Source organism: Electrona antarctica, assembly GCF_951216825.1.
Source record: "Electrona antarctica genome assembly, chromosome: 18".
Taxonomy (NCBI): domain Eukaryota; kingdom Metazoa; phylum Chordata; class Actinopteri; order Myctophiformes; family Myctophidae; genus Electrona; species Electrona antarctica.
In genome coordinates, this window is record NC_136799.1 from 9,980,084 (window position 1) to 9,994,930 (window position 14,847).

The window sequence follows — 14,847 nt, forward strand, 5'->3', positions numbered from 1 at the left end:
GAAAACTGTCAGGATTTAGACGACGTTTTGTAGAATGGATCAGGTCTAAATGTGTTTTTAATGTGTTTGCTTTGACTCTGCGTCCATGCAGGCGGAGCTCCTCACAGGGCTCCAGGTGTCCAGCGTGGAGGACGGCCGCCAGGCGGGTCAGGAGCTGCTGAGGCGAGGCTGCGGCTCTGTGATCGTCACCCTGGGTCACCAGGGCTGCGTGGTGCTCAAGGCACAGGAGGCCGCCGCGCATCACATCCCCACAACACCGGTCACACCGCTGGACACCACGGTGTGTGTGTGTGTGTGTGTGTGTGTGTGTGTCATAGAGTTATAGACGGATAGAGACATGCATAGTGCCGCTCGAAGCTGCAATACCACTTTCGGCCACCATGTCCATGTCGCTTCAATGTTTCCTCTCGGTGGTCGGGCCTTGGTGTATGTGTGTGTGTGTGTGTGTGTGTGTGTGTGTGTGTGTGTGTGTGTGTGTGTGTGTGTGTGTGTGTCATAGACGGATAGAGACGTCACCGGATTTCTCCTCTCATCCACTTATTGAGTTGCTCACCGCGCGCATGAGGCGTTCTTCCGGATTGGAACAGAGTGCATTCTGGGATTGGTATTGGGCCATACGTGAACGCGCTGGGCCGTTCATACAGTAGCATAGCGTGCGTTCACGTATGGAGCATAGCGCGCGTCCGTCCACCTATATGGCCCATAGAGCCATGCATAGTGCCGCTCGAAGCTGCAATACCACTTTCGGCCACCATGTCCATGTCGCTTCAATGTTTCCTCTCGGTGGTCGGGCCTTGGTGTGTGTGTGTGTGTGTGTGTGTGTGTGTGTGTGGATTAGACATAGACACACACGGCCACGCTACTCAACAGTGCCACTTTAGGTCACCCAGCGGTATTACAGCTGTCCGTGTAATCCGCAAAACGTGTCTGTTCAAGTTCAATTAATTTGCTTAAGCATTCAATTGGACTTCCCTCTGTGTATGATATCATAGCTATACTGTAGACAGTAGCTGTTAATCACAGAGCATAGTTTATAGTCTGACACACTGCGACAAACAAGCAGAGGTTAAAAGCCTCCCGAGTCTCGGCTCTTAGCAGTAAACCCGTTGCGTAGCTATCATAAACCCCACGTCGTCCAGCCTTGTGAAGTTTAAAAAAGAAGCGATTGGAGTGAAACGACCGCGTTAGCAGGCAGTTAGTCTGAAAGAGGAACCATGTGGTGTGGTGGGTGTTGTGTGTGTACATCAGTATTTCAAGGAAGCACTCGTTTTTTTTTGTTTTAAAAGTGTTTTAAACCCCCAACCCTCACGTCTCTGTCTCCTGTTTGCCGCTGGGAGAAGTTGCAACCACCCCCCCTCCCCCCCCCCCCCCACCGCACCTACACCACCCTCCCCGTCTCATGACTCACCTCTCAGGCCTGCACCAGTCAGCAGAAAGCTGTACAGCCGTTCTGCGGTCGCGCCTGCTGCATGTTCACCTCCCCTTCCCCCCCTCCGATCCCCTAACACGCACGGCGTCGCACGCGAACACACACACACACACACACACACACACACACACACACACACACACTCTACCCCTCCTGTTCTTTGATGGCCCCATAAATTCTGGAGTGTTTAACTCTTCTGGACACCCTAATCCTTCTTCCAGTAAACCTTTTTTTCCCTCTCTCTCTCTCTCGCTTCTTCTTCTTAAATGCAGAAAGAAAACAGATTGTTATCAGGGCGGTGATTCGTGTGTTTTTTTTCTTCTTCTTTCTGCTCATAACCAGATGCCTCGCAGGCAGTTGTGATTTGCTAGTTTTTTCAGTGCGTGTACTTCAGTAGTGCATTTAGACAACTGTTTGGCCTCAAGCGTGTCAGTGACAGGTTTCACTTGCTGTGATGCTGTTGTGATGATGACGTGGTTCTGTGTGGGCCACTTTGGCTAGTTTTGGACTGCAAATGGAGGCAGGATTTTGCCTCGGTATCAACACAGTGAGTCACCTGCGGTTTTCTCTCTTGTCCCACTGACTCCCCGTCCCGCGCAGTTGGATGATGATGATGGCACGACACCCCGTTGAGCGAGCACGCGCGGGTTCGATGTTCAACCTAGTCTGACGTCATTTGGATACGTTTTGGTTATTTGTACCCACTCGTCAGATTACTAGGATGACTTTTTCCTGTTATTTTTTTCTATTATTTGTACTTTTTCCCACTTTAGTCGTTTTGCCAATTCCCAATTCCCCTTTGCAGTGTAGTCTCTTGTCACTGTTGAGCCCTACTGGTTGGTTTCGTAGGGATGGTGTTGTCTATAGTCTTGTGCTGCCAAATTATCTGAGATCTCCTCACCTACCGATACATCTGGTGAGCCAATCTATTGTATTGCAGCACCAATGCAATGTCTTTAGGATGATCCTTCATCTTGGGCCAGTGACAGGATTGGTTTCGAAAGCAGTAGGCGTAGGTTTGTTAGCCCTGTCCTATAGCAACTACTCTGAATTTAGACGTTACCAAGCGTATTGTTAGGCGAAGATCTATTGTTGGTGCATCTGTCCCAGATAGATGCAGAGGATTCGACCCCATCGTTTTCGTGGTGGTGGGCAAGGAACCCCCCCTCACCCCGTGCCACCCGGACGGCCCCTGGCCGGTGGTCACCAGGAGGACTTTGAACAGTTCAAAACAACGTTATGGATGTTAGTAGCGATATACACCCGGTGATTATGGCTGTCTTCACACCATCAAAGACATGCATGTCCTTCATCCTCAACATTCCTGATTGTTGCAGATTAAACCCATGACCCCCTTTCCCAAAAACACAGTTGCGGGCTGAGTCAGTGTCGGCCTGCAACGCTGGCTTAATAACAAAGTAAATGTGCTGATCTACTGCGGGCTGATCTACCCGCTACCCCCCCCTTCCCTGTCTGTTTGTTTCCCCTTTCTCCTAAATTGAGTGCAGGCATAATTCCTTGCCCAGATCAGAGCAGAAGCTGTTTACGTGTGGCCAGTTGGACGCGGCTACGGCACACACTCATGGGCACATGCATGCACGCGTGTGCACGCACACACACACACACACACTGTGCCTTGAGCCCTGTTGGGACTTGGGTGGCCCCAGGTTTCCACTGCTCCGGGAGGTCGACTGTGTGTGGAACTGTGGATGTGTATTATTTGTGATTTGTGTGCGTGCGTGCACACGCGTGCGTGCGTGCGTGCAGTGTGTGTGTGTGTGTGTGTGTGTGTGGTGGGGGTGTGGGGGGGGGGGGGGGGGGGGTACATCTGTACGGTGGGGTCTGTCTGGATGGACAAATCATTCCCAGCCTTCAGTCTTTATGCGTGGAGACAGATAAGAGGGACTGCTTGCACGCCGTCTTCCAGTAAAAAACCAACGGTAGGGGAATACCCCCAAAGAGCATTCCTCACCTCTGCAGACCTGAGGTCAACGTGTGACGTCACAGCCCCCCCCCCCCCCCCCCCCCCCCCCCCCCCGCGGCCCATTCCCTTCCACTGACACCTAATTGATCACACATGCAACATCAGCTCATGTTTAGGGTGCATGTGTTTGGTCGGTATACTAACAGTCTGACAGGCATTAGTCCCGACACTCTACCCAAAAACCTGCCACGCATGTCGTGAGCCACGGGTGAGTTTTAACCTGCCACACATGTCGGGAGCCACAGGTTAGTTTTAACCTGCCACGCATGGCGGGAGCCACAGGTTAGTTTTAACCTGCCACGCATGTCGGGAGCCACAGGTTAGTTTTAACCTGCCACCTGTTAGTTTTAACCTGCCACATGTCGGGAGCCACAGGTTAGTTTTTAACCTGCCACCTGTTAGTTTTAACCTGCCACATGTCGGGAGCCACAGGTTAGTTTTAACCTGCCACCTGTTAGTTGTAACCTGACATGGATGTCGGGAGCGACGGTGGACGTATGCAACCCCGCTGTTTAGCGTCGTCTACAAAAAATAAGTCAATTCTAGACCAGTGTCGATTTAAATCTGATGAGTGTAAAAATGGACTCGCTGGCACTGCTGTGCACTTGGCCAGTGCACCGAGCCACGATGCGTTTATCAGTGCCTCATGTGCCTCGGGGGAGCGAGCGACAGAAGCTGAAACGGAGCATGATTGATGGATCAAAGATGTGTTCAGTGTATATGTAAATGCTTGATTTATACTTGGTTGCGCACCAAAAATAGCAACGTCGTGAGCTTGTAGATCGGCTATTTTCGGCACGCCAACACCAGCGCACATCTAATACAAATCACCCGTCAGTGCCCCGGCCCTAAATCGTTTCAATTAACCATGCTTTTGATCATCCTCCCCTGTTATTTCAGAGCAGAGCTCCCCTACTGCGCTGCCAGTCTTTCCGGATGTGCGTGCGTGCGTGCGTGCGTGCGTGCGTGCGTGCCATGCATACTGTATTGAGTCATCGCTGTGCCTTGCTCTCCCCCAGGGTGTCTTTCATTGACAAAGAAAGGCCCAAGGCCTCCGAGGTTAACCGCTGCTCTGTCTGTCACAGCAGTGTGGGTGCACCATCACAAGAGGCCCCATGGGTGGAGAACACTGTTACAGCAGTGTGGGTGCACCATCACAAGAGGCCCCATGGGTGGAGAACAAAGATATATCTGGAGCAATATACAAGACATGATGTCAGGCCCAGATGAGAGTTTATTGGAGGATGATGTACTGTAATAAAAGATAGTGTCCCCATCTCAGAAGGTGTTGGTATGGTGGATTGATTTGGTTCAGCTTTGTTCAGCCTCCATAAAGAGCACGTTTCCAGTTTGTCCGTTTCTAATCAATTTGCGTGATTTCCATTAGAAAGGAAAAAAGAATCATGCCCTCCTAGACTGATAGAAAGAAGACTGATAGATCATTTAACTAGCCTACTGGTGCGGAATATATATATATATATATATATAGTTATATATATAATTATAGATAGATAGATGATAGATAGATAGATAGATAGATAGATAGATACAGTAGAGAGATAGATAGATAGATAGAGATCAGACTTAGTGCTTTTCTAAATACTAAAAACTACTGAAACCTACAAATAACTTACATATACCGTATGTGTGCACACACACACACACACACACACACACACACACACACACACACACACACACACACACACACACACACACACACACACATACATACATACATAAATACATACACGTATGTAAGTTCCAAGGAGAAACTTCAGAAGCGCTGAGCTCCTTGCAGGAACATGGGATAGCGCGGGCGTAGAAATGGAACATGGGAGAGCGCGGGCGTAGAAACGGCACACAGAGGTCAAGAAGGGGCGCTGGTCGGAGCCGAGGCGACCGGCGCGATGAGCGTCACAGCTCATCCGCGGCGAGCACTTCTGTCGTTTGATTGACAGGCCTCCACATCTAACCTTCACCAAACCGTGTCGAGGGCGACCACAGCCGAGCCGAGCGGAGGGGGGGCAGCGCTTGTCAGCTTCATTGAGCTTCATTCGCTGTAGTTCCGATACCGTCACGTTGCCAGTGTCTTGTTTGCAGCTCAAGGAAGCGTCGGGGCGATGACTACCCCCAGTGCCACGACCCCGGAGCTTTAGAAGGCTCTTGCATTGTTTGGTGGTTCAAGCGCTTTTATGAATGCAGAGTGTCCTCTCCAAGGGCATAGAATAATTATTTGAAATGAAGAAATTAACTCTGACTCTTACATTAACGGTAATTAAACGGTTGACGGTGGCATTGTCAGTGATTTAGTGGTACATTTCTGGTGGTAAAGTTTGTGGGAAAGTTTTCTGTCGTTCTTCGATTTTTCAAAAATAGCAGACCTACAAGCTCGTAGTGCGCCACTCGGTGGCGCGCTATGAGCTTGTAGATCTGCTATTTTTCAATAGCTAAAGCATAACATAATGCTAACACCAAAAGGGGTTCCCGCCCCAAAATGGGTTAAACAATAAGCTTGTCAACCACAGTCCTCAATTGAAGAGCATGGAGACCAGACTACTAAAAAGTAACATAAAGTACCGTAACCATTTTATTCTCTATTTTAAAAAAGTTAATGACTGCAGCTTTGATGGGTTGTGGCCACTGGTTTCTGCGTGGGAGAATATATCCTACAGCAGTGGTTCTCAAACTGGCGTCCAGGGACCCTCGGGGGTCCTTTGGGGGGTTCCAGGGGGTCCCCAGCAAAATGTGTTAATACAGCATCACAGTCAATTTAACCATGTTATCCATATTTTATGTATAAATTATATATATATAATTGAGCTCGAGCTTGTGCATCTGCTATTAAAAAAAAATCTTCTCTTCTGGGGATCCCTGGCACTAAACAGTTTCAGATGTGGATTTGCGCCAAATACATATTTTGGGAGTCCTTGACTAGCGATGTGGAAGCCAGACAAATCTGCCTGTGCAAAAAAAAAGAAGAAAAAACAATAGCCTTTCTCTGGCCATGCCAGGCTAGTCCTTTCTCTGGCCATGCCAGGCTAGTCCTTTCTCTGGCCATGCCAGGCAAGTCCTTTCTCTGGCCATGCCAGGCTAGTCTCTGGCCATGCCAGGCAAGTCCTTTCTCTGGCCATGCCAGGCTAGTCCTTTCTCTGGCCATGCCAGGCTAGTCCTCTCTGTCCATGCCAGGCTAGTCCTCTCTGGCCATGCCAGGCTAGTCTCTGGCCATGCCAGGCAAGTCCTTTCTCTGGCCATGCCAGGCTAGTCCTTTCTCTGGCCATGCCAGGCTAGTCTCTGGCCATGCCAGGCAAGTCCTTTCTCTGGCCATGCCAGGCTAGTCTCTGGCCATGCCAGGCAAGTCCTTTCTCTGGCCATGCCAGGCAAGTCCTTTCTCTGGCCATGCCAGGCTAGTCTCTGGCCATGCCAGGCTAGTCCTTTCTCTGGCCATGCCAGGCTAGTCCTCTCTGGCCATGCCAGGCTAGTCCTCTCTGGCCATGCCAGGCTAGTCTCTGGCCATGCCAGGCTAGTCCTCTCTGGCCATGCCAGGCTAGTCTCTGGCCATGCCAGGCTAGTCTCTGGCCATGCCAGGCTAGTCTCTGGCCATGCCAGGCTAGTCCTTTCTCTGGCCATGCCAGGCTAGTCTCTGGCCATGCCAGGCTAGTCCTCTCTGGCCATGCCAGGCTAGTCTCTGGCCATGCCAGGCTAGTCCTTTCTCTGGCCATGCCAGGCTAGTCTCTGGCCATGCCAGGCTAGTCCTCTCTGGCCATGCCAGGCTAGTCCTTTCTCTGGCCATGCCAGGCTAGTCCTTTCTCTGGCCATGCCAGGCTAGTCTCTGGCCATGCCAGGCTAGTCTCTGGCCATGCCAGGCTAGTCTCTGGCCATGCCAGGCTAGTCCTTGACATGGAAACGGTTTGAGAACCACTGACTGTCCTAATAGTCCAGGAGTCGGCAACCTTTTTGACATGAAGTGCTTTCATTTTCTTAATGATCAGTGTGCCGTATCAACAAAGTTTAATTGTCACCACATAAAAATTTAATATTTCCATCTGATTTTGATTGTCCATAGGCTGTACATAACCTTTTTATGTGGCCTATTTTCTTTCACACAGACTCAGAGCCCAGAGTTTGAGTGAATGTAGAATTATGTGCAGGGTGTAATTTATATAGATGTGAGGGGACTTCATTTCACAGACTAAACTTTTTTGAATACTTCTTAATATTAAAATAAAAGATCTCTCTCACACACTTATGCCAGTGTGCCAGTGACCACCCTCCCCTGTGCCAATGTTGGCACCCGGGCCTGAGGTTGCCTACCCCTGCTATATAGTCCACTGCGCTGTCTGTCAAGTCCTGGTCCAAGTGTCACCGTTTTGACCGCGGGAGTCGGGACCGGGCCAACGCCAGCCCAGAATGCGGCTGCATCACCACCACCACCACCACGAGCAGTGTTTCCAAACGTTTGCTGTATAACAGCCCAACCCAACTACCAGACAATTAACTCTGACTCTTACATTAGGTTGACGGCGGCATTGTCAGTGATTTAGTGGTACATTTCTTAACCCATTTTGACCTGAGATCAGATTCTAAAAATGTCTTCTACATCCTGACAGGACTGAAAAAGCTATGTTTCTCATAGTCGTTCTTCGATTTTTCAAAAATAGCAGACCTACAAGCTCGTAGCGCGCCACTCGGTGGCGCGCTATGAGCTTGTAGATCTGCTATTTTTCAATAGCTAAAGCATAACATAAGCATAACCACCACCACGAGCAGTGTTTCCAAACGCAGCCCAACCCAACGACCAGACAGGAGACATAAACACGCCATGGGTTTAAACATGGAAATCCACCGGGGCCGTGAGAGATGCTTCAGCTCTGATCTCACTCTTTCCAACCTCCTAACCTAACCCTGTCTCTGCGTCACGCCCACGGTCACTCCATCACCCTGGTACAGTGGTTCTCAACCAGTGGTCCGGGGACCACCGGTGGTCCTTGGGGGGGGTTTCAGGTGGTCCCCAGCTAAATAGTATTTCAAGTTTGCAGAATTACAGTATATTTCAAGTACAACTCAATACAAAAAACTGTTGGACAACACACTGATAAAGGATTACACTTGTTTACAACAGGGTCCAACCTTTTCAATTCATCAGAACATTTAGAGACGTACAAATATACACAAAAAAATATATACACTAAAACAGGAAATCATGTAAGGAGGTAAAAAAGGGAACATCAATAATGGACATTATTGAGGGACGCTAGCCCCTCCTATATACAGCTTTTGTCCCCACCTGTCTCAATATTTGCCATTGACAATGAAAGGAGAAATTAGGTCAAATGTCCACCAAATATGACGTACATTTGTGACAACAGGCATTCTGATTGGCCAGTATGAGATGATGCATGATGATGTACGATGATAAGAGCGCCCCTCACTTCACACGGGTGTGATTTCATTTTTAAATAAATGTTTTAGAATCAACTAGGCTCTGATTAAGCCCTATTATATACTACTTTATTTAATATACTAAAAACAACAGAAGCTGCGAGCTTGTAGATCTGCTATTTTCATTATTTAAAACAAATCCTGAAAGGAAAAAAGGTGAAATGTAAATATAAATATATTTTTTACATTTTTATACACGATTGTAATCGATTAGTTCAATTGACTGTTGCACACTTACTTTTCAACCATCTCTTCATTGGTAATCACTAATGCTCATGGAAGATATCATGTCTCTCTCACTCTGCGTCGCAGAGGTTACCACCGATGACATCATCAGTGGTCATTTCAATCAGCAATGCCTTCTATTCTGTTCCAACATGGTAAACTTTCCGGGATGAGAAATGGCTCTAGTTTCCATTAGCTTGGAATCCCCACCGATGATGATGATGTCATTGGAAGGCATGCTTGCTTTCTGAACTGTTCACAGCAGCCCACCTCTGAGACACAAGAGAGCATACTGTAGACCAGGGGTTGTCAACGTTTTTGGCCGGGGACCCCCGAAAATGCTTTGGCAACGTCTCGGGACCCCCGCCCCGCCCCCTCCCGACCCCCAATATAAATTGACTGCTACAATAACCTTAAACCATTTTGGGCGGGAACCCCTTTTGGTGTTTTAAGCATTGTTATAATTTAGCTATTTAAAAATAGCAGATCTACAAGCTCATAGCGCGCCACCGAGTGGCGCGCTACGAGCTTGTAGGTCTGCTATTTTTGAAAAAAAGTGAAAATAAAATTTAAAAATAAAAATTTTATTTTTATTTTTTTGAAAATAATTTGGGGACCCCCTAAAATAATTTGGCGACCCCCCGAGGGGTCGCGACCCACGGGTTGAGAACCCCTGTTATAACGGACAAAGGGCTCCTTTGACCCATTGAGGCCTGAGACCAGATTCCACCGGATTCTTCAACAGTTTTGTGGAAAACCTATGTTTCTATGTCAGTGGATCTCAAACTATTTCATGTCAAGGAGGACCCCAAAAATGATATGTATTTGGCCGCCGACCCCCATCTGAAAATATGAGATGAGTTTTAAAAAAAAACATTTTGCTGTGAAAAAAAAAGATTTGCAATAAAAATTTACAATTTACAATTTAGGCATTTAGCAGACGCTCTTAATCCAGAGCGACTTACATTAGGCAAGAACAAAAGCATGGGAATACATCACATATATAAAATGCATTTATCAAGAAACATGCGTAAGCTAAGAACGTAACTAGAACATATCTATATAATGACACTATACATATTAAATATACATATATACTATACTATGCTATACATATGTACTATGATGTGCTATGACTACATACAATGCAATTATTGTGCTGTCTACATGACATGCTATAAGTCTGTTTCAAATGCTATCTAAGTCTAAAAAGTGCTATCTAAGGGGGTAGGATAAGTGCTATGGGCCATGATGGAGTCTGAAAAGGTGGGTAACAGAGGGGGGAGGGGAGTGAGGTGAGATCAGATCAGTTCAGAGGTGTTCATAGCAGGAGAGTTGAGCGTCAGCAGCAGACTCTTTTTACAGAGCAGAAGTGGTGAGTAATGGGACCGGGCCTGTGAGAACCAGTGGCGTGGGCCATTTGTGGTTAAACATGAGCGTGTCGCCACATTCCTTCTATGCCTTTTCCCATAAGTGATCCCCCCCCACCCCCACCCTTCTCAGCCAAGCCCCCCAGGGCGAGGATGGCACATTCCATCTTAACTAGCAATAGATGAAGGGGGAAGAATATGATGATTTATCCCCTCGCTCGGTACTGATAGGCAACCCCAGAGTCACTGGAAGCTGCTGGCTGCTGCTGGCTGATTCACAACGCTGGCATGTGCTGTCCAGCTGACTTTGAACAGCGCTTAGGTTTTTTTGTAAAAGTGTGGTTATTTCAGAGCTAAGTTATTTCAGACATAAACAAAGCAATGGTCAAGTTTCATCAGCTATTCAAATAGGTATATCCATGGCATCTTTTTATATGTATTCAAACAAGAGACACACACACACACACATGTTCTTTTCTGCATTTCAGACACATTCATTCAGAAGTCATACACAGTAGTTTGTAAAAGTAAAATGTCTTATAGCCTCTGACAAAATACTTCCACCAATGATATTGACCTGATGGCCACTAATTGGTAATAGAATTGATAATGTCCTCAGTAACAGTCAGAAACCACTGAGACTAGCTGAGACCTCATGGATAGTATATATACTGGTATAGACCAAGACAACTGACTGCTGTCATAGCACCCCCTACTGTTGACAGCAGCTGCTTATTGAATTACAGCCCGTCTCTCCCTCTTATTTCAGAACATTGTGCATCACTGACACTGAGGACACCTACTGGTCGACAGGCAGTACTGCCTGAAGCCCATAAGCTCAATATATCCCATAAATGGCCACAGTGAAGGGGAACCAACCCCTCTTGGATGAGGATGAGTGGTAGTCTCGTTTCCACGTCAGGAAACCCCGTGTTCGAATCCTGGGTAGGACATGGTAGCCAAGGTAATGGATCGCACCACAGTGGCAAGAGTTTAGGCTACATTTCAATCCTATTTATTTTCTACATGACCGAGAGACGGACGTTTCGGCTACCCAGCCTTCATCAAGGCACTGTGTCCGATCCATTACCTTTGTTTTCCATGATGTTATTTTGAATGGATGTGGCACCAGAAGTCAGAGTGTGGTGGTCACAAGAAAGGTCGACTCTAAAGCCAAGCCATGACTGATCCTGCAGTTGTCTCCCTTCCTGCCCAGTTAATGAAATGTCGTCAAATCATCATTGTCACATAATCTCTGTCCCTGGCAGTGGTCATCTTATGCAGTGGTGGAAAAATTACACTTTTTTTTCCTTTTCTTTTTTTAATTAAGTAAAAGTATCAATACTGCAATGGAGAAATACAAGTAAAAGTCCTGATTCTCCTGAATGCAAAAATTACTTGAATAAAATAATGTACAATAGTATTGGTGTCAAAAATGTATACTTAAAGTACCAAATAGTAGAAAGTACTCATTAATTGTGCAGAATGTCCCATTTCACACAAGTGTTCAAATGTATAAAAGTCTTTTGAAAATAGCCGATCTACATGGCCGAAATATATATAGGGATGAAAGTTTGATTTATAAAAAGAAATAAAAACAGAAAATCTATAAAGTAACTAGTAAGTACAAAGTACAATATTTTCCTCTGAGATGTAGTGGAGTAGAAGTTCCCAGACGTTTTTTTTCCAGCCCCCCGCATTGCACTTTAGTTGACACCAATGATCTTAGGACTTATTGCCCTTAACGAGCACTTTTCATGGCAGCCCGTCATGAGTGGTGAGTGACCTTGTACCCACTCTCACTAGAGGAGAAAGTGACGCGGTTCCTCCTCCATGGCGCTCAGTGGAACGTTTTACACAACATCATTTCTCCACAAGCAGGCACGTGCACACACAGACATCAAAGGGGGCATGAGCCCCTGCTGCCCTTGTACCCGTCTGTAAAAATAACCCATTTAGGCCTGACCTCGAAATTTAAAAAAAATCTTCTAAATCCTCCAGTTTTCTGAAATAAATATTTTCACGATTTTTCAAAAATAGCAGACCTACAAGCTCGTAGCGCGCCACTCGGTGGCGCGCTATGAGCTTGTAGATCTGAGCTTGTAGATCTGCTTGTAGAATAGCTAAATTATAACATAATGTTTAAAACACCAAAAGGGGTTCCCGCCCAAAATGGGATAAAACCGGCCTCTCCAGTCCATGAATGCAGCATTTTTACTATGGTGAATGAAATGCAACTCAGGAGAATTGCCTCTTTCCGAACTCTTCTGAACCGAACATTTTGTGTTGAGATCGGTCCTCTGTATAGTACGCCGCATCTTCAGTAGCTCAAGAGTGCGGGGGTCCCGCCCTGAAAATACCTGATAGTTTGTAGATAAGCTATTTTTCGATATCTTTGGCCAAAAGTGCCCTTTTGATGGGATGGGGGGGGGGGGGGGGGGTTCTGCCTTTGACAGCATCAAGCAAAGACAGACAGGAAAGAGGGAGAGAGAGAGAAGGGGAGAGACATGCAGCAAAGGTCGTCATGAACGGGACTCGAACACGCAACGCGCTGTTAGGCCAAAGCCCCTTCCCTAAAAGTGCCCTTTTAGGGAATTTCAGCCCCTGCCCCTCTTAACATCCTCTGCACGTCCCTGACCACAGGGTTGTCATAATGTCTGTTTCTTCTCAGGGAGCCGGGGACAGCTTTATTGGAGCGTTGGCGTTCTACATGGCCCGTTATCCCACAATGCAGCTGGAGGAGATGGCCAGGAGAGCCAATCGGGTGGCAGGATTCAGCGTCCAGAAAGCCGGCACTCAGACATCGTTTTACAACAAGACGGAACTGCCAAAAGATCTGTTCTAAATAACCACAGGAACGGAAAACTGAGATAGGAGGAAAAAAAGCACAGGACCTGGAAAAACTGGAAAGAATGTCATAACATTCAACATTGTCTTCTGATTCTGATTCTAAACACACCCTACTGTTGCACAACCCTTCTCTTCGTCTTGTTTCATGGATCATCATTGTTCCTATTATTAAAGGCGAAAATGTCCAGAGCTACGTAGAGTACGAGCTCATAATGAATCACGATGTAACACGTGCGCTTGAAGATTGGTTATTTCTGCTACTGGTGTGTCAAACTGTCACACGGTATAAGTATAAAATCGGCATTAATTTATAATATGAAAACACATACAAACATAACATAATGGAGATATAAGGCCTGTGAACGACAGCGACAATATGCTATTTTGCTGGATAAACGCCTAGGAAAAACAAAACAAAAGATTTGAAATATCAAAATTGGATGGATGGGGTGTAATGGATGAGATGGTTCTCTATCATTCTCTCTGATATGTCACTCAGAGATACAATGGTACTTTAATACCAGTTGGCAGCTTTAGTTAAATAAAACGTGATGCGTGTGCCTTCCTTCATACGTGCACTTTCACCACGGTTTAACCACGGTGAGCGACGTACAAGCATGACCACGGCACCTCTCCAAACCTGGTGAGCCCCTTATCCTGTAAGTCACTGGTTCTCAAGGTGGGGTCCGGAGACCGCCAGGGGGTCCTTGAGGGTTTTTCAGGGGACCCCTAGGCAGCTAAATGATTCATAGTTAGGAGTCAAATAGATCCCTTATGGATCTGTAACTCTGAGATCAACAGACAAGACCCATAAGGGACCTGTAAATGGTCCTTTAGGTTCCATTTATACTCTGAGTTGAATAAACCCTGAGGATTGTACAGTGTAAACTGGGATGCTAGATATACAAATCATATCAATTGAGGGTTTTGTGGACTAATGCATTAAGAGGTAAACAGGTAAGAGGGAGCACTGCTGTTAAGTAAACAATAGCCAATAGAGGGTATGCGCGTGACATCATCAAATCAGGAAGTTATGTAGGAATGCCTACTGAGTGGCAAAAAACTACTTTCTGGCCTTGACAGCCCACACATCCAAACAGAAAAGTCCTATCTGATTGCATTAAACAACGTTAAACAATGTTAAACTCGCTTTGCCACTCGATGTGCCATTCACTTTAAGCATGCGCATACCCTAGCACATACTGTAGATTGAGGTTGGTCAAAAATAATAAATAACCGCAGGAACCTTACACAACAATCCTAACCCACTGTTGACCCCCTCATAATAGTGTCAGAATGGAAGGAAACTGCAGCGGCCATGTTCCAACAGCCCAGGTTAGTGGACAATGTTCTAGTAGAAAAGGAGGGACAAACTGCATAATCACTGCCTGCGATTTGCTTGCATTCGGCCACAAAAGCATGAGTGAGGTCATACATACATGAGAATAGACCTGGCTCGCATTTGATTCGATGTTCCGGTTCATTCCAAAGGTCAGTCTGTCTTTACCACAGTTTCATATAGGGTTATGGTCAAGATCGTCCTCGCT

At 46.6% G+C, this 14,847-nt stretch overlaps 1 protein-coding gene across 1 annotated transcript in view; it reads left to right on the top strand.

Moving 5' to 3' along the window:
• The window catches only part of rbks (ribokinase), a 49,743-nt gene extending 36,265 nt beyond the window's left edge, over positions 1-13,478 (top strand). The window contains 2 exon segments of the mRNA XM_079527410.1: positions 92-280; positions 13,122-13,478. Of these exon segments, the coding sequence (XP_079383536.1) occupies positions 92-280; positions 13,122-13,295 (363 nt within the window). The 3' untranslated portion in view covers positions 13,296-13,478.
• The last annotated feature ends 1,369 nt before the right edge of the window (positions 13,479-14,847 follow it).